Source organism: Nannobrachium achirus (assembly GCF_963921795.1).
Source record: "Nannobrachium achirus genome assembly, chromosome: 4".
NCBI classification, from domain to species: domain Eukaryota; kingdom Metazoa; phylum Chordata; class Actinopteri; order Myctophiformes; family Myctophidae; genus Nannobrachium; species Nannobrachium achirus.
In genome coordinates, this window is record NC_137813.1 from 15397745 (window position 1) to 15424069 (window position 26325).

At 42.8% G+C, this 26325-nt stretch overlaps 2 protein-coding genes across 2 annotated transcripts; both read right to left on the reverse strand.

Annotated features, from left to right (window-relative positions):
* Positions 1-1724: 1724 nt before the first annotated feature.
* Positions 1725-18537, reverse strand: LOC308282676 (polycomb protein suz12-like; the record flags this gene model as incomplete). The annotated part of the gene is made up of 16 exons (XM_080723066.1): positions 18375-18537; positions 17165-17211; positions 16993-17057; positions 10684-10752; positions 10238-10287; positions 10039-10124; positions 8583-8847; positions 7805-7907; positions 7461-7566; positions 7087-7276; positions 6360-6451; positions 4366-4509; positions 3243-3400; positions 2609-2801; positions 2382-2461; positions 1725-2067 (listed from the first exon to the last, which is right to left on the reverse strand). Exons 1-16 carry the CDS (start codon positions 18454-18456, stop codon positions 1725-1727), a joined length of 2073 nt encoding a protein of 690 aa, XP_080579192.1. The 5' UTR covers positions 18457-18537.
* A 3969-nt stretch (positions 18538-22506) lies between these two features.
* On the reverse strand, positions 22507-23388 carry LOC308282677 (EEIG family member 2-like; the record flags this gene model as incomplete). The annotated part of the gene is made up of 1 exon (XM_080723067.1): positions 22507-23388. One exon carries the CDS (start codon positions 23386-23388, stop codon positions 22507-22509), a length of 882 nt encoding a protein of 293 aa, XP_080579193.1.
* Positions 23389-26325: the final 2937 nt, after the last annotated feature.

Sequence of the window (26325 nt, forward strand, 5' to 3'; positions counted from 1 at the left end):
AGGCGGTATCTATCCAGCGACCCACACATCCATTTGACGTGTGGGCGCTGGTATTCAGGCGGTACTACTCTATTTGATGCATGGGTGCTGGTGGTATTAAGACAGTACTATTCTATTTAATGACTGTGCTTACTCTGCTGGGCCCCCGTGTGTGTCATGTGTGCAGTGCTGGCTTGTGTGCGCGCATCTCCCGTTTGTGTTAAGTGTGATTGGTTGTGATCTTTGTGTTGCGATTCGGGCTGCAGGCTGTCGATGCCGTGCCGTGCTCATACGGGCAGACGTATGGACACACGGTTGAACGTAGAGCGGTTGGCACCGCTAAAAAGAATGGCGAGGAACAGTTTTGGACATAATATGAGGTTTTCACCCCTGCAGAACGGCATCACCTCCTGCCTCCAGGGCTGCTTTTAGATTTCAAGCCCTGGAATGCAGTTCTTCACTTCTTTTATAAGTTTGACTTTCTCACTCTGCTTTCCAGTTCTGTCAATTTCACAGTAAAAAAATCAGTCTTCTCTTTCTTGACTAGGACATCCTCCTTTTCCGTTTTATCGAGCCATAAACATACGGGTCCATTTGGTCCCATTTGTACACTCTCAGAGTTATAGTTCCGTAATGGTCCATTTTTTTGGACCTCTGGTGGTACCCAGAACCGACGTTGAGAAACAAACACTTTGCACCATATAAACGAGATACATCCGAGGTCAGACGCTCATCCAATCCCACGGTTGGTTTTCAGTGTTTTGCTGGGCAAAGGAATCGAGCACCGGAATAACTGTCAAAAAAACTGCCAAAAACACAGTTAACTGAAAACCTTTGGTGGACGAGATATTTTCAGGAGAAAATAAGATGAGAGGGTACAGGATGATGCATGTTGGACAGGACACATTTTTTTCCCATGGTGCCTTTGGCCAGGGCGCTTTGGAATGACGAAAACACTATCTGTGCACCAAGTGTGGAGTTGGCAGAAAGAAAACACTGATCTTCCCCTTAAAAAATCGTATTATACAACTCTCTGCCTATGTAGAAGACATCGATGTCAAAATGGAAAAGAAAACACAAGCGGCCCCTTAGTGCTCAAGTACACTTCCCGCAAAGTTCATGTACAGTTCCGATTATCAAACACAATGCAGTTATGACCCAGTTTCAACTGACATTGTGAAGTAACACATAATTGATCAGAGCTGTGTGTCCACAACATGACGCAAAACCTAATCTCCGCTTCCCGGCCGTCCGGCCTGGCATAGACAATAATAAGAAAAACTAAAGAAATACTGTTCCCTGTGGTCACCGACACATTACATCTGGCATCATCATGATCATATAAATACGAAAAGTTGACTCTGGCAGGTGCACTCCATTTTCCCAATCGACACTCACTGGGGAAACGTGCCCTCTCAAGTTTGTCTGACCGCCGCCGAGTCGGTAAGGCGCGCCAGACCTTCTGAAGACGAGCCAGGGAGACCACCTGTAGCCTAAATTATACGTAGTCGTGCTCCGAAAATTGTTAGCGTGACAGTTTGTTTTGGCACACGATGCTGGCACGCAACTACGTATAAGTACAGTACAGATGCACTTTTCCACTGATATTCTAAATATCCATTATTTTATGCTTTAACTATTGAAAAACAGCAGATATACAAGCTCACAGCGCGGCACTCAGTGCCACGCTGCGAGCTTGAAGATCTGCTATTTTTGAAAAAAATCGTGGAAATGTGTGCAAGGCCTCAGAGTGTCTTCTCTTCTTCCTCTTTCAGCGTGGCCTCCTCCGCGCCCTCGTCGTTAGACGGAGGGGTGTGTTCGCTCAGATCGGGCTCCGGCAAGGACTCGACGGCCGTCTCCCATCCGTCGTCGTCCTCGTCCTCCTCCCCCTGCGGCCGCAGCTGGCTCCGCAGCTGGCTGATGCGCGCCATGGCCTGGTCGATGGTGGCCGTGTTGACCAGGTTGAAGTCGTGCATGCTGACCATGTGCAGCAGGAAGTTGCGGCAGAGGTCGTGCTGCGCGATGTGGGGGCCGTGGCGCTCGGCGAACAGCAGGCAGGCGTCGTTCATCTGGTTGTCCGCGATGAAGCTGGAAAAAAAGGGTTGCAGGGAGCGTGTAGCGTTTTGGTAATCTCGGATCAAACCAGGAACATCAGAATAAACAATATCATAAGCAATCAAGTAATTCACTGCCCCAACACGAGAATCCAGAGAAAAAGCTGTTGGTCCCGACCGCTTTGCCCGAGAAACCCAAGAATTTAAATTGATTTCATTTCAGATCACCGCAGTAAATCAGTTAATAATCTGTACAAACTACAAGTCAACAAATGAACCTGGCATCTGTCTAAATAACACGCCATCTAAATTACATATTAACCTTTGCAGAACCCAAAGCATACATACCCGTGCTTCATGACGTGGAGGTTCCACAGCTTCATGATCTCCTTCTCGCCCTCATTGACATCCATGAACTCGTCGATTTGCTACAGCCACAAACGGAGAAAGACAACGATTACCAACGGTTCAAACTACTACTGCTACTATGAGTAATACATTTGGGGGTCCTTGACATGGAAAGTGTTAGAACCACTGGTTCTAGTCAGACCAACAGTACAGCCACATTAACTCACTGTGACGGTTTTCTCACGGAGCCAGTCGGGGTCTCCCTCGTCCTCACTGTCCTCGTCCATCTCCTGGGGCCTGAGCGGCATGTTGCAGTCACTGTGGAAGTACAGGCGGTTGTGGCCGCTGATCAGCGTCCGCTGCTGCTCCGAGTCCTCCCACTCCAGGAACTCTGACAGGCTGGGCTTGGTCCTCTTGGGCCTGGAGGATGGATGGTGGCAATGGCAAAATATGAAAACATGCTTCATGTATCAGTATTGTAAAAGTGTATCTCTAAAGTCATGTCATCAACATGGATCTGTCCCATTTCCCATATTCCCTCCTGATTGGCTATGATTGCCTTCTAAAGTTTGTGTATGCGACAGGACGGTCGCTTATCTCCTGATTAGGGAGTCTTACTGGTAGTCGAAGTGAAGCAAAGGCAAAAGGCAACGATATAGGCGATATGGGTGATAGGGGCAACGATACGGACGATATATTGCCCAGGACGACACATTGTGTTATCGTTGCCTTTTGCAATACTGATATTGTGCATGGTCATACCTCGATAACGATATATTGTGAAGCCCTATCGGATACCGATAATTATTCATGCAATTAAATATTGAACAGATATAAACATGATCAAAATGACATGTGAACCTGCAGACTAGGATGTGCGTGACCGAGGTCCTCTTGACGGGGCCGTTTCTGCTGAAGGCGAAGCCCGGCTGGTTGTGGATGTCTTGGGGGTTGCCCACGTAAGAGCCATCGTAACACTCGTTTATAGACACCTCGATCTTGGCTCCTTTTGGGTGGGGCTGCCCAGCGAAGAGGTGGAAGGAGACAGGGATGAGATCATGTCACAAACGTTCAGAGGATGCGTTCTTTCAAGGGAGGTAGCAAGCACAGTTTAACTGTGCTTGCTGACTGTTTGTTAACTGAGTTAACAAACAGTCACACAGACGTGTTTCGTTGCTCAAGAATTATGAATTAACAACGTGGTTCCATTAGAGCTTCTGGAGCTTGATACAGAACACCTTAAAGTGAGGGTTAATCCAGCTACTCTTAGGGGCCTTTTTCACCGGCAAAGAAGTGGTTCCGGTTCTTTCTCCCGCCTATGGGATGAACCAGAGGTGTGCTTTTCCACCGAGAACCGGACTTGGTTCCGAACCGTAAAAGTTGGTTCCGAACCGGAACCACAAAATCCTTGTTTTTTCCAGTGAACCACCTTCTGAACTGGGGGACAATGGCTCTGGTTCAATCTGGTGGAAACGCAAGCCGGTTCGCAAGAACGAACTACGGTTCCAAGAAAGTTGAACCGGCACTGGATCTGGAACCAAGGTTCTTTTGGTGGAAGAGGCAAATTTCCTCTGAGTTTGGACTACCCTGTGACTGAATGAAGTGCTCAAGCACAGTGCTTCTCATTCAAACATTAATCAGTGAAGACTTTTCTTGAAAGTGAAGATGACTATTTTATGAATATCGTCAACACATTAACCACCAGGGTTAAAACATTGTCGACTCCTGCCAGGATTCAGAGCGTTTTCACTAAACTTTGAAAGATCATAGAATATTATTCTTCACAACGATCCATGCAAAAATAACTGTTGTTTGTCAACATAATCAACTGTAGATTTAGTTCGACTAGAATCATATATTTAGTCGACTAAAAGTAGACTAACACTAAAACATGTCAGATGACATGAAAATATGACTAAAACTAAATTAAAATGTATTCAAATTAAAAGACTAGAGCTAAAACCAAATCAGCAGTGGTTCTCACCACGTAGTTGAAGATGAAGCGGGAGTGGGACAGCTTGAGGTGTGTGAGCAGACTGTAGAGCTTCCTGCAGTTCAGCGTGCACCAGGGACAGTGCACGTCGTCTCTGGCCTCCGTCTGCTGCCGCGTGTTGTTGTTGTACTGGAACTGCACGCACACACACACACACACACACACACACACACACACACACACACAACATATTTATGTTGTTTTTTTTTTTGTAGGGACTAGGGCATTCACCAAATATTCGAATATTCGAGTATCAAAGTCACTATTCGATGTTGTTCACCGAAGTCGAATATTCGCTTATTTTTATTTTGTCATTGTTTTATTTTTATTTTTTATATATAGTTTATACAGCTTGGCTAGATAGGAAGTCATAAAAATTAGTTTTCAATGCCCCTGGGTGGATGAATTTGTTAATGCTTTATACCAGGCCTAAAACCTTTTTAGGCCGTGACCCCCAAAATAAGCATAATATGAACTGGGGACCCCCACGCTGACAAGCACTTGGAATTGTAGGTATTACATTTAATGTGACTCTGTTCCGCAGATAAATATTGTGAAAATAGCAGATCTACATGCTCACAACGCCTTGCGTTGAGCATGTGGATCGGCTATTTTCATTATGTTCACCTTGCTTACTTAATATTTGACAGTTTGGCCAGTCCTGTCAAATATTCGACTATTCGAATACTTTGAGGTCAAATAATTCAAATACAAAAAATTACTATTCATGAATGCCCTAGTAGTAGGGACCTTTTCTCACTTGGTTACACTGACACACAAGATTATGCATGTTATCAGACTGTAAACATAAAAACAATGCAGTGCATGCGTGTGAAAAGATGCTGGGGATAATTGGAAGAATTGTTTTTGTTAGCGACTTACATTTTATTTGACTGCACTACCTACAAACTCAAAGACGATATTGATATTGCATTACAATAAAATACAATTGTTGCATAATGCGATGCGTTTGTATGAGACTTTGGTGTGGTCAAAAGGTACATTATGACAGGAGAGGCAATTATTAAAATTGAGGCATTTAGCAGACCAGATGCTCTTTATACTGAACAAGGTAAACACATACTATACAATGCAGAAAGACAGTGTAGTGCCTCAGTAAACTACAATCACAGGCAAACCAAGAACTTAGCATCAGTCTAAACAATACACAATGAAAAACACTTAACAATATAGGACACCAGGTTAACAATGAACCTAGCGTCTGTCAAATATTGCTACCTAGATTGTATTTCCCAATGCAGTCAGCCCGAAGATATCTTCAGGCTAGGTGTGCCCAAAACATAGATCATGATCAACCAGTAGATCACAAAGGCTGTGCAGGTAGACCACATGACATTTCCTTAAAGAAATATAATTAAAATAACGAAACCCCTCTTTTTGACATTTGTCAAATAAGGCGACTTGATTGATTGACATCAAGAAGGGTCTATCAGCTCCATTGATGGCTTCTAAAGTAGGCAAACGTGAAACCGATGCAATGCTTTGTTTTCATGAATAAGTGTCATTACAAGCCTACTATTTCCCATTTCAAGTGTGTTTGTCTTATATGTAACGCCAGTGCCGCTATTCCAAAGCCCCCTCAGGTCAATTTGTTGGGGGCCAGGTAGATCATGTTGAGCTGGTCATTTTGAAAGTAGCTCTCACGTCAAAAGAATGTGGACACCCCCCTTAGGCCTAAGTGAGAGTGAGGTTAAAAGAACAAAGGTATAATAGCAGAGGCCCAAAGTAAACATGGGCAGCACCAGAACACAGAAGGTCAGCCTGTATTCTGACATGCTTCTATAGGAAGAACCATGTTTGTACAGAGAACAAATCGCTGACGTCAACTAATGACCTCCGGCAGCAGGTCAAAACAATAATTCCACACAATGGAGCATAAAAACACTGCAGACGTTTAGCTGAAATAAAAGATAAGTGGTGACACTCCACTTACGGTGGAGGAGAGGTCACATGAGCATGTTCACCTGGTAGAAAATGCGTAGTTTCTGTCGAGGTGTGTCGGCGGGGACGTGTTCTCTTCTGCTCTGTATGTCAGCGCCTATGGACTCTTTCATGGCTACACACACACACACACACACACACACACACAGTTGTAAATGATATTGTTGACTGAACTTGCAAAGAAAACGTATAACATCTACTTTATACTCTGTAGTACAAAGCTGTTGCTTGCAGACAAGAATACATCAACAAGCTTGTTAGTTTTTGTGGAGATGTGTTCCTGTCTGCCAAGTTAGTGCCGTGCAATGGATTATAAATAAAACTAAATGGAGTGCTTCCAGCTAGGCCTATTGGCTTAGCTGGAAGCACTCCATTAAGTTAGGATGTTAAATGCTACCAACCCAGCGGATTAAAAATATTAGCTAAGCAGCAGTTACTTGGGGACAAGCATCAATGAAGAATCTAACCTGTTATGTCAACAGGTGTTAATGCTGGATGAAAAGACTCAGGAAGTACATGAGGTGCACTCGTTCTTAAAGTGGGGTTTGGTTCCAGAAGGGTTTCCAGGGGTTCCCCGGCTAAATTAATAATAGTTATTAACCAATAGTTATTAACCAATGGACCTTTAAAGGTTTTTAACCGTGAGAGTGTACAAATGGAACCAAATGGACGATTACACTCTCAGAGTTACGGGGTCTGTCCCCAAATAATGCGTGTGGGGGGGTCCCTGAACGTCTGAGAATGACATACCTAGTGTGTGTGTGGCTCTGAGCGAGCTGGCTCTGGTTTCTTGGTTGGCAGCAGCAGAGCTGGTGTCAGAGTTGCGGGTGGCCAGGGGCTTGGCCACGGGTGCTGTGGAGCGGTCGGAGCTGTCACCTGTCCAGCGCAGGTTGAACTGCAGCGTGGGACCCTGGGAGAAGCTCTCGAACGGCGGAAGACGCTACACACAAAGAGGTGCCGTGATTTTAGTGACTTCTCCATCCATACACACACACACACACAAGAATGTGAAGACAATTTATAACCAGACACACACAACACACATATGCGTCCAAAACACAAGACGCTGAAAAAACTTGATTAAGCATTTGCAGCAAGTTAATTAAATATAATGAAACACACACCTTTCCATCAAGAATAGTCTCCCAGGTAGCCCTCTTTTTGCTGACTGGACACTCCTCCATCTCCTGCATTGAAACCTCATACTCCCCATCTAATAGCTGTAGACGTCTAAACACACATACACACATGCCTTTAATTCCTAACAACAAAAGTCATTAAGACCCTTACGAGTATGTAACTCTGACAATGTACAAATGGTACCAAATGAACCCTAACGGGTCCATTTGGTTCCATTTGAATACTGTCAGGGTTAAGAGAAGACCTTAAGGTTTGAGAAACATTGAATTAGGCAATAGTTTGCAGGGAAGCGGTAGACAATGTGAATCCAATTGTGTTGTTACTGTACCTGTTCTTATCAAAGACAGTCATCTGGGCCACAAACATGGTTTCTCCCTCCTCACTGAGAACAGAGCTCCTCCTTTTCCTGTTGGCTGCTTCCTCTGTAACGTCTGAGACACAGATATGAGATAAACACAAAGAGAAAAGAAAAATCACACCCTCACAACCTCGCTCCCGTTGGCATTGAACTGGCAGGAGTTATCTGTGCTCACAAAGAAAATAGAAAACCAACATAATGAAACATCTCCTCCCCTTCACTTTTTAGGAGTGATTTCAGTAGACAATAAAAGGCATATTTTTCTATCATTAAAGCGGCAATGCACACGTTTTATGTCCTATCCCGACAGGTAACTGCATCTTAAATCTCAACACCCGGGATTCAAACCCGGATCTCCCACGTGGGAGAGCCAACATCGGCCGCTTATCAAGAGGGAATGGCCGCTTGGCCCGGGGGAGGTACTGGGCTTATGACATTTCAGGCAAATCTCATTGTCAACCAGAAGATGTCCTACCAACACCAGGACCTTTTCAGGCTCTGAACCCCCAACCTGATCTGGGGGTCCCAGGCCATATGTAAACAGAAGCTCTCGTTGTGGCAGACAATCGTCTTTTCTTTCCCCTTACATTTTTATCCAATGATTTTGTAACCCATTTTTTTCACCCAGTACCAATTGCCCAAGCTGAAATCCTGGGCTCTGCTCCCCCTCTGCCAACCTTGGGAAGTCCCCGAACTGAGCTCATGCTTTCTTCAGTCCACTGTTCGGTCGTAAAGGCATCAGCCCTACCTCCGTTGTGGTGCACGTCTCCATTGGCGTGGCCGTTCAGCTGCGGGCGGCTGTGGCCTCCCTGAGCACTGGGTCTGGACACCCTGAAGAGCAGCGAGTAGGACTTGACTGTGTGAGAGTTGCTGGGCTCAAACTCGCTGCTGGACACCAGCAGGGTGGGCAAGGAGCCCGGCTTGGGCGGACTGCCGGCGCCGGCGCTGCTCACCGGGTTCAGTGGGACCTGCTTCTTCCCCGTGGGAACCTGCTTCACAGGGCAGCTCACATCCTGCGGGTGAGAAAATTAACGTTTTAACCAGTTATAGCCGATATGCAAGCCCACAATGCATTGGTCCACTTGAACCCAATGATTCACTTATTATTAGTAGGTAGCACAGGGTTAAACGTCAAAGTAACGTCCTCACAAAGCATGTTTGTAAATTCCTATCCACCTGTTTCCTAGAGAATTTACTTTAAAATGATGTGTGGGACACATCCGGAGAACAGCTCACGTCGCGTCGCAGATGCAAACGTTGAGCTTGTAGATCACTCTTGGCTGCAGCGCCGGAACTGCCGCCCACCTTCTGCGCAATGCACGATGGGACGTTGGAAACTTGTGGATATTAAAAAGGTATACTGTAGAAGTAGGAGGCTCAACATTCAAAGTTGGCCCCTTCTCCCCCGCTCAACAACACCAATAATAGCTCACACCTACTGCCAAAAGGGTGGCGACTTGAAACATCCTGAACAAAGCAAACATAGGCATATGGTAGCGTGTCTGCATATTATGGCAGGGTCTCTGCATATGGCATACTTTTGCCAAATGTTGTTCACTGAATGCTCGCCTATCATCACGACATGCACAGAAAGGTTCATGGACTTTTCATTTGGAGTGGCAGCAATGGGTTTCGTTTGATTTGATACATTTTAGTGTCCTTACGACATAAGAGTACAAAGAGATGCCCCGCACACTCTTCACTTACAGAAATCTTTATTGAGGAAACGTTTCTGAAAGGGAGACTGACCTTCATCAGGTGTCAGGTTGACCAAAACCTAAGTCAAGACAGTTTGCTCTCCGGTTTTCTATGTTGGCTGCTTTCTCCAACTCAAGTCATTTATTAGAGTTACGCCAACTCTGTTCCAATTAATCAGGCCAGGTCTTCTACATAGCTTTCTAGTGGCGAATAGTGACAAAGCCCTGAACCGGAAGTTCACAGAATGCATTGGAGTCTATGGGCATTTGGCACCGTTTCGAGTTACATGAGCCACGTGGCCGACCAAAGTTTGTAACCAGTACTAATATCACTAACATTTTGCCTGCTGTCATTACCTGTGAGGCTTAATTATTTAGTTTGTGCTATCTATGCTATATATTGTGCTAGCTATTTGTTTTTCCCTGGTTAATGGTGATCACACACACACGCACACGCACACACACACACACACACACACACACACACACACACACACACACACACACCTTCCTCTTCTTGTGGCAGACTTTGACGAGCAGCACTTCAAGAGATACAGAGTTCTGTTCGTTCTCACAGTCTTGGGATGGTTTGTCTGAAACAGTAACACACAAGCAAGAAAAGACAAGGAGTCACACTTTCTCTATGATGGTCAGTAAAAATACTGCAAGACTGAGTCATCCCTGAGCAAAGCTCAGAAGAACTTACCAACTTTGTGGAAAAAGCCAGTGAAGGTGAGCTGCAGATGAGAGGCCAAACTGTGAAGACAACAACAACACTTTTGTCATTGTGACATCCAAGCTTGTATACATTTATGTGACACTGTCACACAACAAAGTATAGGGCAAGCATTAATTTACTTAAGAAAATACAAATACGGAGACACAAGACCCAACAGTAAAGGCTCAGTTCTGCTAAGGTGTTCAGAAACCCTGGCTTAGACCACAATTTAGTAATTCTGTAGGCAGAATTATAGGCAGAATTACTGGATTCCTTAAAGTTGGTCTACTGGTAGTGGCAACTATTACATTTAATGTCTCAAAGAATCTACAACAAGACCAAAAGGTTGACAATTTAGCTGCTGTAAAAAAAGGAGTGGAAGAGAGATGAGGATGCAACGGTTGTAAACATTTCTGTCCAGGTGGAATGCTTACCTGTGTGTTTCTTGCTCACCCCTCATCTTCTCCACTTTGAACAGCAGGTCATCTACCCTGGAGGTCTTCCTGAAGCCACAGAGAGTAACACAGCTGGGTCAGGGACTTAAGGACAGACTAGTGGAGCAGAAAGCATAATCTCCAATTATCCCTCTATCTTTAATTCCACTGGTGGCATGATTAAAAAGAGCCATTTCGTCCCAACTGTATCTTGTTGCAGGGCTACCTGTCATTAACCACTTAGACCCTATACTTTCCTGACCGGGTCCCCCAGGACTCTATACTAGGTCTGCTAGCATTTTTCGCCATACATCAAATCTTTGTGCCTAAAATAGTCAAGCTTGTAAATTAGCTTTTTTTCACTGGATGTTTGCCCCAGAAAAGGGACGCTAGTATTCAAGTGAATAGAGGTACTTTTTTATGTATTTTATTTCAGAGACCTTAGTTGTAGCGATATGTATGAAATGTCACAATGGAAGTCCCAAACGGTCCAATTCAGGGTGAACATCCTCAATCTGTGACCTAAAATGAGTAAAATCCATCACCTGCAAATAATTTTTTCCCTTCATGTTGTTTCCACAGGTTCTTTGAACAATTTGGTATTATGAAACTGACAGTGGAGGACACACCCTACTTTCATCTAGGGAAGTTCACAGTCATCTCCCTGCACTGATAATTCACAAGCAAGAAAACATACCTCACGCCACTACATTTTTACTATTACTGCTTTCTTCTCATGTTCAACCATCTTGTTCCATAAGGTCTCACTCAATGGGATGAGAAGCAGAGAAGGGGCCTAAATATTGTTCATATGGACTGCTCCTATGCCTTGTATTAACAACTTCAAGTACATCACATCACAACTTACTGAGACAAATTTACAAAGACAGTGGGTGAAATTAGGTTTGTACACGATCCCACTTTTGCAGTCAGTCAGTCAGTTTCAAAAATAGCAGAAAGAGTAGAGAAAAAACAAAGTCAGAAGACAATGAGACAGAATGTTAAATACGCATACAATGCATTATGGTCAACAAGAATAGGCAGAATAGAACAGTCTCTTGTGCAAGAAAAAAAAACACAATAGGTACAGAGTCACCATCTCTTGTGCAGCAAGCGAGAAACATAAGTCTCTACTATTAACCTTATTTAAAGCTACATCTTGGTTTGTCCTTTCACATTGTAATGCAACAACATCAAAGTATAATTCACCGTTATTAAGAATGCTTAACTTAATTTAGTACCAGCTACGTTATGTTTATGTTCCTCAGGTATTCCTAAAGTGCTCTGTGACTAACCGCAGCTCTTGATGTCTCTGCCAGGCGTGCCAGCCAAGTCTCCACAGACATCCACCGTGCTATGTATAAATCAGATTTCAAATTGCCTAGACTCAATAATCCCCTAAGGACTGATACAAATAGTGAAGAAAAGTTTGAAAACAGTAAAACATTAATCTATTACTACTACTTGAATCTGTAGACTATCGTGGACTATAGAACTAAATTAAACTGCACAGAGTTAAGACTTTGTGCTGTAGACAAAAAGAACTTGAACCCCCATGGATTGATTAACTTCCTCTTCCGTGTCTGACACAGAAACAGAGCAGCTATGAATGGAAATCTGTGATACCTATATGACCGTTCGATATTCTTGATAAGTCTGCGATAGAGATGGGACGATATGAATTTCATGTCACGATTATTGTGAGCAAAGAAATTGCGATATACAATATGACGACGATAATCAAAATATCCCCCAAATCCATGAGTGAAAAAAAAAAAAGACTAAAGTACATATTTTCCAGGTCCATTTTACCAATTATGGTGGGCGCCTTAAATGGTACCGATATGCAGCTTGGCAAATAAAATGTCCCAGTGCATGACAGTTTAATTTCACAATACATTTAAATCTCCATGATACGATTATTGTGAGTGTTTTTTTTTTTTATCACGATTAGCGATTATCGTCCCATCCCTAGCCTGACGTTCATTAGATATAAACTCTACTGTACCAATATGTTTGCCCTCCATTTCCCCCTCCCTTTCTAAAGCACTGTAGTCAAAGTCTGGCTTGCTTCTAAGCTCCCACTGAAACCTCAGGCTGCCCTCCTCGGGCTCCTTCTAGATTTGTTGCACACACCGTGGCACCGCCCTCGCTGCTCGCACTCTCCTGTGCTTCCCACCACTGCATTATAGTGGATAATGGATATTCATAGCTTACTGACCGGCCAAAACTGTCTGTCTATCAACGCGAAAAATAACGACCAATTTTATTTCCAGACACAAAAATCTAAAGGAGTTCACCCAAAGAAGTACTTATTTTCTATCAATTACACAACTCATGAAGCCTTGAATTCATGGAGATTTGTTTTTGTCACATTCCTATGCCAATAATTTGATGACCGGCAGAGACTCAAAGTCATCAAATTATTGTCTAAAAAAAAAAAGAAAAGAAAAGAAAATCACGGCTTCATGGGCCCAGAGGTGTGTAATTAATAGAAAATAAGTAATTCTTTGGGTGAACTAGTTTAAACTAGCCATCTCTTCAACAAAATTGAAGTATTCAGCTGGAAGTAGCTACATTTATCTAGCTTTTGGCCGCTGCAAATAGCTACTTGTAGGGACCTTGGGGAAGTGCTGCAGTAGAGTGGGAAAGCTGGTTTATTGGCAACAAATTGGGTGGTTGGTTATTATAACTATACTTGTTATTGGTAAAGGGCATGCTTCAAGCAGCTTTGAGACCAAGGCAAGCATTTCCTTGTGAATGCCACTTTTGAATATACAGTATATAGTTAATTCAGTTCAGGGATAAAATCTGAATGTTTAACACAGAGATGTTGGGACTTGAGTCCATGTCTCATTTGATTTAAGTTAAAGGTTAAATGACATTCTGTTTTTACCAATCATAAAAGTCTTTGCCCTGGTCCTAAAAACATGTTTTAAAATGTTTAAACTTGAAAATCCACTCCATGGAGCCATGGTCTCTTTCTCTGTTGAGGTGTCATGAAAAACGGTCTGTCACCTGAAATACTCTATAATCACCACTAGGGGAGCCTCTCTCTCCCACTCAGTCTAACAAATATTATTATAGCTTGAGTACAATTTTGAATATTTGTACTTTACTTGAGTTTTTCCAATTTTCAATTATTATACTTCTACTTCACTACATCTCAGAGGCAAATGCACTTTATCTCTCCACTACAATCATTTTGATTATTAATACAAATCACTCACTTCAGCCCTTTAGGCCAGCAGTTCTCAAACTATGGTACCCAAACGTTCCCTTGCACTGGCCACACACACGCACACGCAGTCACGCACGCACGCTCTCACACGCACGCTCTCTCTCTCACTCACACACACACACACACACACACACAGAGGACCGCCCCGGCTCCAACACTGACCGAGACGCGATGCATTTGTTTCGCTGCTTTGCTTTGGTACAAGACACACTGTGACAGACACACACACACACACACACACACACACACACACACACACACACACACACACACACACACACACACACACACACACACACACACACACACACACACACACACACACACACACACACACACACACACACACACACACACACACACACAGACACACACTGACACACAGAGGCTGAGCTGAGCCCTGAAGAGGCACACACGAACAGCATCGAGAGTCGCGAATGTTTTTTCTTACCCCGGGACCGAGGTTACCGGATCTTTGGCTAAATGCCTCCTTTTAGAGAACCACCTATTGCTTGTGTTATCATAGCGTTTTACTGTCTGCTCGCCGTGCCCGTGTGTGTGGGGGGGAGGACAGGGCAGCGTGGAGTTATAGTATGCTCTCCACGGAGCTCTGCTGCCCCAGGAGCAGAGCGCTGTCCTCTGCCTCGGTAATGAGGCGCTGTCCACGGACCTAGCCAGGGCGGAAAATACATAGCGATACATAGCGATTTTCACTATTTCACAAAAGCATAAACTGACTACTTGATATGAAGGATATTGATGTAAATAAGATATTTGAATGGACACATGTATTTTATATGCCCATATTTACGATTAAAGGACAATATAATGTAGAGATTACTTCCTCAAAACGTGGGCTGTGGAGAAATATAAACAGGGAGAGAGTAGAGCCCAGGAGGAGGAGGAGGAGGGGGGGGTGCACTAACTGCTAGTGACGACACTGTCCGAGAGCCAATGATCAGAGCATCAGAGCCTCATTATGCAGAAATCGTCAAAAAACCACAGATAACAGGGGAACGACTGCAAGTTAAAAGTTGGTGTTTTTTTGGTGTAATTGAGGCCAGGAAACATTAAAAAAAGCATAAAAAACTCAAAATGTATTTTTGGATGTCACCACCCCTTTAAGTTAGCTTGTTAAGCTGCTATTTTTGCCCAATGTTTGGCTATTTTAGTCAAATGTTGTCCTATTACAACTAGGGATGTCCGATAAGCCGTCATCATCATTATTCCGTTAATTAACGGTTATTAACATAATTGATCTAAGTCATGTCAAATTAGATGTTCTTACTCCTATCAGCTTCTAAATGTTAACAGTTCACTCAGTGTATACAAAATAAATTTAACATAAATTCCCCAAATCCATCAGAATTATTTAACTAACCACAGGTTTTAGCAAAGTAAAGATTCTGACAGCAGTGTGCAACCATAACATGCAACACACACACACTAAACATGCTGAACCACACACACACACACACACACACACACACACACACACACACACACACACACACACACACACACACACACACACACACACACACACACACACACACACACACACACTCTAACACTCCATTAGAACATCAATTAACATCCCTGTGACTCAACCAGAACCAGACTAGGTCCCAAACATCGAAGTACATGCTGAGCATGAGCAATAAGAAACAGCACGTGTATCAGTGTTCACTGAGGTACTGCGCAGCCTCTGTATGCAAAGCAGTCTAACCGCCAAGTCACCAATCTCACTTCAACTCAATCAACAAGCCTGGCCCTGTGTCAGTTAGCTGTTTTCCCTGAGATAACATTTAGCCTGTGTTCTTTATGAGCTCTATGGTTGTTTCTAGTGCTGATGTTCAATGGGGCCCATTCCTTCAATTCCAGTACCAAGATGGGTGCAAAATTTCAAATGTAAACGTGTAACCTGAATGTGTGTCACTAACCATTTAGGACTTAATAACAAAAATTAAGTAATATAAAAATAAAAATGAACAGAATATCAATGGAATATATCACTTAAATATAATATAATTAATTTGTCCTCATACATTATTTTACAATACCTAATGAAGGAGAAAACAACCATACAACATACGATACAGTATAGACCTAATCTGTTACACAATACTCTATTTGAACTGCCCAGTGCCCACACACTGAAACTTTATTTATCGATATGATGCCATGGACGGATAATCGGAGTTAACCGCCCAGTCCAAAGGTTAAACGTAAAGGGATCCCTGGCTAATACGACAAATATGCCTTAATACATTATAATTGTCCTCTAAATACAATGTAAAATTGAAAACACCTTAATTATTTTATTTCTTCTAGAAATAGCTAATCTTTCACTCAATAGGGGAAATGTCCGTCAGAAGTTGATGATCCCAATGTATGAATGAATGGAACATTGTAAACGCTTTGAGTTCGCAACTTGCCTAGAAAAGCGCTATAAAAATGCAATCCATTATTATTATTATTATGATGTCATAAATGTAATTTGTGATCTATCCCTATGGAATTTATGGCATGCATGTGCAAATAAAAACAAACGTAATACTTCCTATGGTTAATATGAGCATCAAATCAATATTTCAAATGTGTTTGTTTTGTTTTTTTGCATGCCATAAAAATGACACGACATTTATGACATCATCAACTTGCGACAGGCATTTCCCCTATTGAGTGAAAGATTAGCTATTTCTAGAAGAAATAAAATATTTAAGGTGTTTTTAATTGGACCAAAAAGGTCCAAATGCCCATCCATACAAATACACAGATGGAAAGTAAAGAGTGTAATTATTTGGACATTGTTTTTGACATGTTTAAGCAATAAAAGCCTGAATTTCAACCTGGCTTATGATTACAATCTTGAGACACTAAAGCATGACAAGAGAGCAAGAATAAAGATGTAACATTTCCTTGATCCAAGAGACAGCTGAGCACAGGAATAAAAACGAATGGCATTGCTGAATTAGACACTGAACAGGTAGCTGAATACAATAGCAGCAGCCTCCAAGCCATCACAAGCGAGCAGTATAAAACCATTAGCTTCAATGAGTTCTTACCTATTGGCATTCGTTCTTGAGTTTCTGTGGGACATGTAGGTGAGTGTCCTGTGCAGAAATATAGGCTGAAAGACATAAGAACATGTTACAACTCTGTTACAACCCAATGGCAGGTGCTAGAGTGGCAAGAGTTACCACGACTTGAATGAGGGGGGAAAAAAACATTACTCACTGCTATCAAGTTCCTGGTGCGAAGGAATCTGTATATTTGAGTTGGTTCTGTAAAAAGATAATGGAGTTACATCATGTGAACAATTAATTTATATTATAGATGCATTAGTACCATTTAAAATCCTTTGTTGCAGCGATGTGCTTTTGGACATCCTCTTATAAAATATGAATTGATAAAATCACCCAGCCCTCTTTTGGAATGAAAGGAAGCATGTTTGTGTGGTTGAACGATAACTAAATATGAATTGCAAAACTGTTCCCGCTTTACAATAGGTCAGCCAATGATCCAGACATCAGAAATGCAACAAGGTTCACATGCCATTCTGGTTAACAATGAACTCTGAAGAACACAGGACTACAATTCGGACATCATTGAACTATGTTCAGACAGTGGAGTAGCCAAGAGATGAAAAATGACTATTAACAAGCTGCTATGTGTATACATATGGTATTAATAATAATAATTATGCCATGGACGGATTCTGTATGAGAATAACGTAGTTACTTATGGCACACAGTGGCAGAAACTAAGTAACTAAGTACATTTACTCAAGTGCTGTACTTAAGTAGCATTTTTAGTTATTTGTACTTTATTTGAGTATTCCAAATTAATTCCAATACTTTTAATTATACTCCACTTCTACATCTTGGATTCAAATGTTGTACTTTTACTCCACAACAATTATTTGAACATTTTAGTTACATTGGATTATTATAACAAAACATACAATCACCAGTTCAACCCTAAGTAAGATTTTTGGTTATTTGTACTTTACTTGAGTATTTCCAATACTTGTACTTCTACTCCACTACATCTCGGATTCAAATATTGTACTTTTACTCCACTACAAGTATTTGAAAACTTTAGTTACTTTCTATATTATTATTAGAAAAACACATTAACCACTTCAACCCTGTACATATTTTTGGCCATTTGAAAACAGCAGATCTACAAGCTCACAATATTGTGAGCTTGTAGATCTGCCATTTTCAAAAGATGCTTAGACATTTTCAAAATTGAAATGGGACATTTTGCATAATGATGAGTTCTTTCATTTATGGCACTTTGAGGACATTTTCTGTACTTTTACTCAAGTAAACTTCTAAATATACCCACTACTTGAAACAGAGTACATCTACATTGCAATATATGAAAAACATCCGAGTTCTTAGTTTTTCCCACCACCGGCCTTCATGCCATGGTAACTTACTCTCGAAGGCCTGCAGGAACAGCTCGTGGTCGGCTTGGATCACTTCCATGTTGGGCTGCTGCTTTCTGCCGGTGGCTGCCATCGCTGCGGAGGAGGAGGAGGAGGAGTGGTACTGGACCACCGCGCCGTTCGCTGCTCCTCTCCCCCCTCCAGAACCCCCTGAGCCGGCCACACTACAGCCCCCCGAACCGACGTGGTTCCCATTGTGTTTATGAGGAGCCATTTCCCCCCTTTTAAAAAAAAGCAAAACTAACACAAAACAAGCCCCAAGAAAGTCTTCTTCTTGTCCCACCGTGACCACCAACCACCGCCACGAGTGGGGTAAAGGGAGAAAAAATGAGGTCCTTTCTTTCTTTGTCAACACAACAAAACAAAACAGGGGGGGGTTTTCGTTTTGGTCAGAGCCTCCAGGAGAGCAGCCGCCGCAGAGTAGTCTTCATTTTCTGACGGCGTTTATGAATGAATAATTAATAAGTGGAGGCTTTTACGTGTCGTTTTTGACAGTAAACAACACACACACACACCCTGGGGAAATGAATGGCTCCAAAAGGCAGCTGCTGCTAACGCCGCGGCTAGCTTTCAGCTACACTTCCTTAGCTACAGAGGCTAGCAGCAACAACTCCTCCCCGGCTTTTATAGCGGCAATAATAATATAATAATGTCCAACAGCAGTCCCGTCTTCTGCGCTGCCAGAAAACAAACGACAGCGTGGAATGTGTCCGCGGAAGGCTTCACGCGAGGATACATGACATGGCGGTTAATGTCGGATGTTTTGTTTGGCCGTGAATTGAGCGCAAACACAGAGCGAACGTCACACGCCTGTGTCCGTGGAGTCGGCAACTCCTCCAAGTAGTTAGCACTAGCAGTAGCAGCAGCCCTGAAGCCGCCTCTGTGAGAGATTTGGTGTTAGAAGAACCCGCCTTCGAACGGCCTCAGCCAACTGAAGTGCTTGTTTGGAAATGTGAAGCCTCTCATTGGCGCAGATGTTCGCCGGTCTTGTCTGTGAATGTATGTGAAGCCTTTGATGTGATTGTGAACTAATACTACTACTAAAGTAGCTCCCTTTCGGAACCTCTACCTCAAGGTTCTGAAAGGAGCTAATACTATTAAGCTAATAATAATAATAACTAGTCTGCGCTCTGTCGAGGTGCCAACTTGCATCTTGTGCACTCGTGGCCGTGTATGGCCTACGTGTGCGCCAGAAGAGCATGTAAGGTTCGGTGCTTTCTGTATGTATGTGGATGGGCATCACCCCCCACTGCCCGTCCCGAAGCACTTTGCCCATGGCCAAAGTTATAGGCCTATTATAGGCCTATACCTGTTTTGGGGAGCGCTGCCTTCAGTTCATTCAACCTCCTCTCAGTGTTTGCTGGTGACTGTGAAGAGATGCTCAACATAATATTCTTCATATATACTTTGCGCACGAGAACAGCTGATATATAAGCTCACATCACATCTCGTTGCGGATGCGACCGCTGTGAGCTTGGAGGTCTGCTGTTCTCTGGGCTTGACACCGTCGCGGGACGGAGCATAATGATGAGTGGTTGTGACGACAACTGCTGTGAACAGGGGCTGGGGCGGACGGCACCTGCCCCAGCCGGCATCTGTGTGTCTGTGTTTATGCCCGTAGCCAATCACAGCCACGTCCAGGTGGCCTGTAGCCAATCAGAGCGGGGGAAAGGGTGACGTCATAATATCGAGGCATAGCCTATAAGGGCCACGAGAGGGGCCATCGTCTATGCCCGTAGCCAATCAGAAGGGCATAAACGGGTATATGTTGTCCGATAAGCTTGAGGATTGGTGGATTGTTGATCTTCACGACATTTCAACCAACCAGACTATAAATGGGCCAATCTCCATGATTGCCAGTCTCCATGATTGCTGGTGATGCCAGTGACGGCATCACCAGGAATGCTGGTCCCTCACCCTCATGGCCTGTTAATGATGACGTTGCCAGAAATGCTGGACCCTGATTGGGCTACGGGCTTTAACAAACACACACCAACATACCTACAGGTACATATACGCAGCCAAGCGCAGTACTTGCGCGCTCTGCTGGCACAAGTAATAACTATTAATCAACCGAATGTCTGTCCGATGCCCGCATGAAAGCTTTGAGGATAGGTCAAGCTTCACATGACATTTTGGTTATCCAGACTATAAATAGGCATCCACACGGCACGGGTACCACACAACCAGGCACACAATGTGGGCATGAGCACATAATTATGTTCGAACGGGTGTAGACGGTTAAGGACTAGTTAGTGTGGTTGACTGGTTGCCTGAAGGGCAACACACTATTGTAGCCTACTAGTGCAGTTTATTATTTCTAGATTTTAAACCTTTAGCCAATGAGGAAGCAGCATTCTTGGTGACGTCACCTTTATAGAGTAACCACATTTACTTGAATGGGAAAGTGTAAAAAATCTTTCTAGTTTGTGTGGTTGCCTAGGGGCAACACGTTCTTGACAATTCTGGTTAAACTCATAGCCAATCAGGAAGCAGCATTCAGTGATGTCATCCAATGGGGAAAGTGTATTCCACAGATTAGGGGCATAATTAATGAATGCAGCATCACCAAGTTTCTCCTGGGTTTGGATTGTATGATTAATAAACCAGCAGCGGAAGACCTAAGTACTCTTGGAGGTGTCCATGAGTTGTTGAGGATGGCTGGTCACATTTAGTGCTATAAAACAAGTAGGAAAAACTCTAATGACAATGTAAAGTAGCCAAGATTGGGTTGATGTGCTCTGCTCTCCTTCCAGTTCTTGTCAGCATCCTATAGCAGCAGATTTGTTTTTATTATTGGAGTATCTCTAGTCTCTAGAGAATTCTTGGGGAAGTGTAAGGGCCGATTCACTGAGGTTTTGTGACTCCAAGAACCGAACCGAAATAAATTGCCTCTCTAAAAGTAATGGAGTATGAATCGTCCCTTATGCATTGTCAATAGTCAAGTCAACCTGAAATAAAAAAATATAAAAAAAGGAAAAAAATGAGCACAACGCCACACCGTAGCAATGTTTCTGAGGTGAAAGTTAAAATTCTTCTGAAGTAATACAAATAACAAAACAATAAACATTCATTGGTTGTTTTACAATAGTAAAACAAGCTTCATTCTGTGTTGTATTATCTTTGGTATTATAGGTGGACATTAGCACTGTGATTCATTGATATTTATCAATGATGGGATGGCAAGGAGAGGAATAGAGGACACAGGTGCATTATAACCAGCCTTTTCAGTCCAGCTGAAAAACAGTTGACAATGTCCTTAAATATTAGGCTACCAATAAACTCATTTAGCAAAAAACTGTTGACTGGAAATGTGGCCTTGAATTTATCTATATTACGGAAGACTGGTGTCAGGTGTTTGTGTTCCACATGATCTGCGAGTCAGATGGAGTGGTGTTGAGTAGATAAACACAGGATAGAGTAAGGGTAGACTAGAGATAAGAAGAAAAAATATATAGATAACACTAAAATAAAAATATAAGTAAATAGACACTGACCCCAACCACCTGTTAGGCAAGTAATTTCCCTGGAAATGAGGCAGTGACAACTGCCGATGGTTCCATCACCTCGCCTTTGTCCCCTTCTATCACACCAGGATACTGTGGCACCCTTTACTGATGCATGTGTCCCTAATCCTTGCACCCAGGGACGTGTAGAGAATGTTAGAGAGGCAGGGGCTGACATTTTTTAAAAGGGCCTTATCATGAAAATCACAACGTGCCGCGCTTGTGAGCCGCGCTTGTGAGCTTGGAGGTCAGCTATTTTCCGTCAAATCAATACTGGAGATGTGGCATAACGGCATGGATTTCTACAGAGAGGGCAATTCTTTCAACATAAGAAACTGCAAGTTCAGGAGAGTTTTCTCTTCAATGCTGCATCCAGGTATGGCATGGAAAGGAGGCATTTGCATTTCTTTCACCATAGTAAAAACTGCATTCATGGTCTGGAGAGAGCACTTTTTACTGATGGATAAAACGGCCCCCTTTGATGTCTATGTGTGCACGTGCCTGCTTGCACCTATGCACCACCTGCTCATAGGGGGTCAGCCTGGCTGCCTGGCTAAGGAAAATAGGGCTGAGAGAAGATAAGGCAGTTGACTCAGCTGCCTTATGTTCTACCAGCCCTATTTCCCCCTACTGGGGTCGCCATAGAGCTGACTGGAGATGGGAACGAGAGAGGAGGCCCTGGTGCTTTGGTTTCCCAGTGCTGTGCTTCCATCAGATCCAACCAACAGCCTGAGTCCTTCATCTTCTGAACTCAGCAAGCTATGGGCAAAGTTCTCACTCTGCAGTATCTTCTCTATGATGTCGTCAGGATTCACCCTTGTGTCGTTAACTCTCTTCGACTGGTTCTCCACAGAGCCATGCCCAGAGGAGCAGGTGGCCGACCTCGTGACGGACCTGGCGGAGCAGGTGACAGAGCCGTCCATCGTAGTCTCGATGACAGAATCGTGCATGACCCCTCCCTTTCTGTCCTTATTGAGACCTCCGGTCTCGGCCTGTGGGAGTCGCGACGTCATTGCTGTGGATGGAGGCGTTTTAAAACAGGGGTCTCCAGCTATAAGCTGCATGGTGATAACAACCTTGAGGATGGAGTTGTCCTGTCTTCTGGTGTTATAATACTTCATGTCATATCCCTCCAGCAGACACTGACGCATGGTACTCTCTGACCCAGCGAACTCTGAGAGGTTCAAGTCGACGTAACCCAGCTTTGTGAACTCCTTTCCCCCCTTCTCTTCCTTGCGCACGGACACCCGGCATAAGCAAGGTTCTAGAACTCCTGTCCTTTCCTTGGAACTTATTTTGCATTCATAGAAGAATCTCTTATTCCACTGCACACGGTTATCTAGGACTGGTTCCCGAGAGGACTCTTCGGTAAAGCGACCGTCAAAGAGTCTGACTTTACAAAACATAACCCCATTGACGAGGGGAATCAAAGAGAGATCGACCAAGTCGAAGTCTACTTTGAATTTAAATTTCCTTTTCTTTTCGAGAATGAAAGACATGTTGTATGTTGTATGTTGTGTGAATATATTTTCTCTCCTGACTGTTGCTACCTCAACACTCCTGTGCTGAGGTATCAGCACAGAGGGAATGGTGTGCTTGTTGCCGACTAAGGGTCATTACTACCGGAAGGTGGTTTGTTGGTGGCTAAATGACGTAGTGATGTCATTGTATGATGATGTCATTGCAAAATTAGGTCAAACATTACTTACATCGACTGGCTGCCTAGGCTAAAAATGACAGAAGACTTTTTATTATTCCCCTTTTATGCCCATATTCCATGTGAGACAAGACCAAAAATGGAGTACAGGCCAGTCTATGATGTCAGTACTATGACAGGCAGTGGCATAGGCATAGCTATTTTCTAGTATTCTTTTAAATTATTAGATTTGTAATTTGCATACACATGGCATTAGGCATTGTGTATGAAATGAAAGCCTATAAATACTTATAACTAGAAAAGATGCTATTGGAAATTGCAAGTGTGGTTGCTGACGGTTGCTGACGTGACTATATTCTGCTGTAAGCTTTTATACATTTGAAAAGTGAAGAGCATAGTTTTTCCCTCAGACAATTCATCAAACTACAACAATGGACTGACAGTCTATCACCCTGACATGTGTGTGAATGATATAACATATAATATCACAATTCCAGTCAGTGTGAAGATATTAGTACATTTCGGAGAGTTTGTTGTTTCTGTGTTTTTACTTTTGGTTTTGACAGGATATAGAATAGATTGTGGTGGGCATTTGCAAAAGGAACTCCTCAACAAAGCCAGATACACCATGCTGGATTTGAACTCACAACCTCTGCAGTGGTGTGCAGGCCACCCGAGCACCTTTAACCATTTATTGATTGATTGAATATTTTATTAGACAGAGATGTATAAAAAAAACAGCACAAGTAGCCTATAAAACACTTTGTCTAAAAGGATTGCACCAAAAAAGGCGGTCTTGTTTCCATTGGGGTCCTACGTATTCAATTCATTAACATAAAAGTAGCACCAAAAACATTCAATATCATCACAAGAATAAAACACTATGACCAATATTTATGCCCATGTCTTACCCCTTATCCCGGAAAAAGATTTTAAAATACTTCAAATAGCCGATCTACATCGACACGTTGTGACCTTGTAGATCAGCTATTTGAAATATATATATAAAAAAAAATGAGCATAGAGCCCTATATGCACAGAGTAGAGGATGGGTAAAGAGTCATCACTTCTAGCCTGGCTATGGTAGAAGTGATGACTACCTCCCCTACAGTACATATGGCCAGAATAATGTGGAACCATTGCAGCACAGATCATGACACAGCAGGAGCTCCAAGACAGTATACAATGAAATTACAAGAATACAGAACACATCCAAAGTACACTAAGAGCATGCCTCTATAATAGCATTCACACAATGACCTCAGACACTCCAAGAACATTGTACACACTCAGTAGATGTCTTTATGCAGGTGTCAATACCTACTGTACAGGAGAGTGAATTCAACAGGGCATGAGACAGTGTTAAGGTCTCCAAACAATTTAAGGAAAGATAACAAATGGCTCAAAATGGAGACTTCAACATAAGGAAGGACACCACAAAGTACCAAGTTTTAACGGTTTTTATTTAACCTTTTACCCACCATAACAGGTTTTAACAGGTTTTATTAAACAGTTTTAACAGGTTTTATTAAATACTTTCCCACACTTTTAAGCATTTAACAAAAACAACTAAGGTAACTTCAATTTCGAAATCAATGTACTTTACCAAATAAGATGAACTCAGGATATCAAAGGGACCTGGAGATGCCGGCAGAAAGCAAAAGAATGGAGGGGGGCGCAGGCCACCCCCCGTAGGGACGTTGAAGCTGGCCCCCCTCCCTCCCTAACAAAAACCCAATTTAAAGAACTAAAACTAACCGAAAACAAGGTTACCCACCATCTCCAGGCCAAAGTAAAAGTACTAAACTAGCGTTACAAAAACTAGTAAATCATATTGTGGGACTGGGATGTTGTTGTGTCTGGGGAAAGACTGAGCTGGCTGGCTTTTATAGCAGGCTGGTGATTGGGAAGGCAGCGATTGGGATCTCCTGCAGGTGTGTCAGCCTGGGTGTGCCAGCCTGAGTGAAGAGAGAGACAATTGGTTTAGTCACAGCACAGTTAAGGAGAAGTAGTGAGTGAGTGATGTCATGGCCATCCACAACAACAGACAGATAAGAAGACATTCCAAAACATTTCTCTCTGGGATAACAACTTGGTGAGATTACCCCCTCTAGGGGCCATGACTGGTTTGACACCAACAATGTGCAAAGATGAAGGAGGACCATTTTTGCCTCAGTCTCAAGGTAGTTTTTATCCATAGCATAATTACAGTATACAATATTGCCTGTATGTATTGCTTTTTTGTTTGGCCAATATGTCTTTCCACAAGGACAGGTAAGTGGAATTACAGTTGATGAAGTCTTTATGTTTTACACTGTCACCACCATATTGTGTGAGGATAAAATTGTGTGGATTGAGTATTGGTGCTTTCACAAAATATTTGCACATTGAGATCTTTTTCACCGGTGCATTTGTCCCCTATGGTCAGAATTTAAATCTAACAATGTCATTATTTGTTATCTTTGTTTGGCTCTTGAATCTATACTATGACATCTCATTCTTACTGCTGTTGCTTCTATGGCACCTGGATGTCCCCACAGCCAGAGATCAATAAATGTATCTTATTCTTAACTTTGTCATATGTGCAAATAATAGAACGGAAACAGTCCAATAAGTTCAACATTTGCATTACTTTAATGAAACCTTCAAAACCAGGAGAAATAACTACCATAATGATATCCCAAATCCCAGATAGTCGTATCACTACTGCATATTGACCTATAATACACTCCTCGTGCCAGATCAGTGACAGGCAACCTCTAATATCAAGTCATTTGGA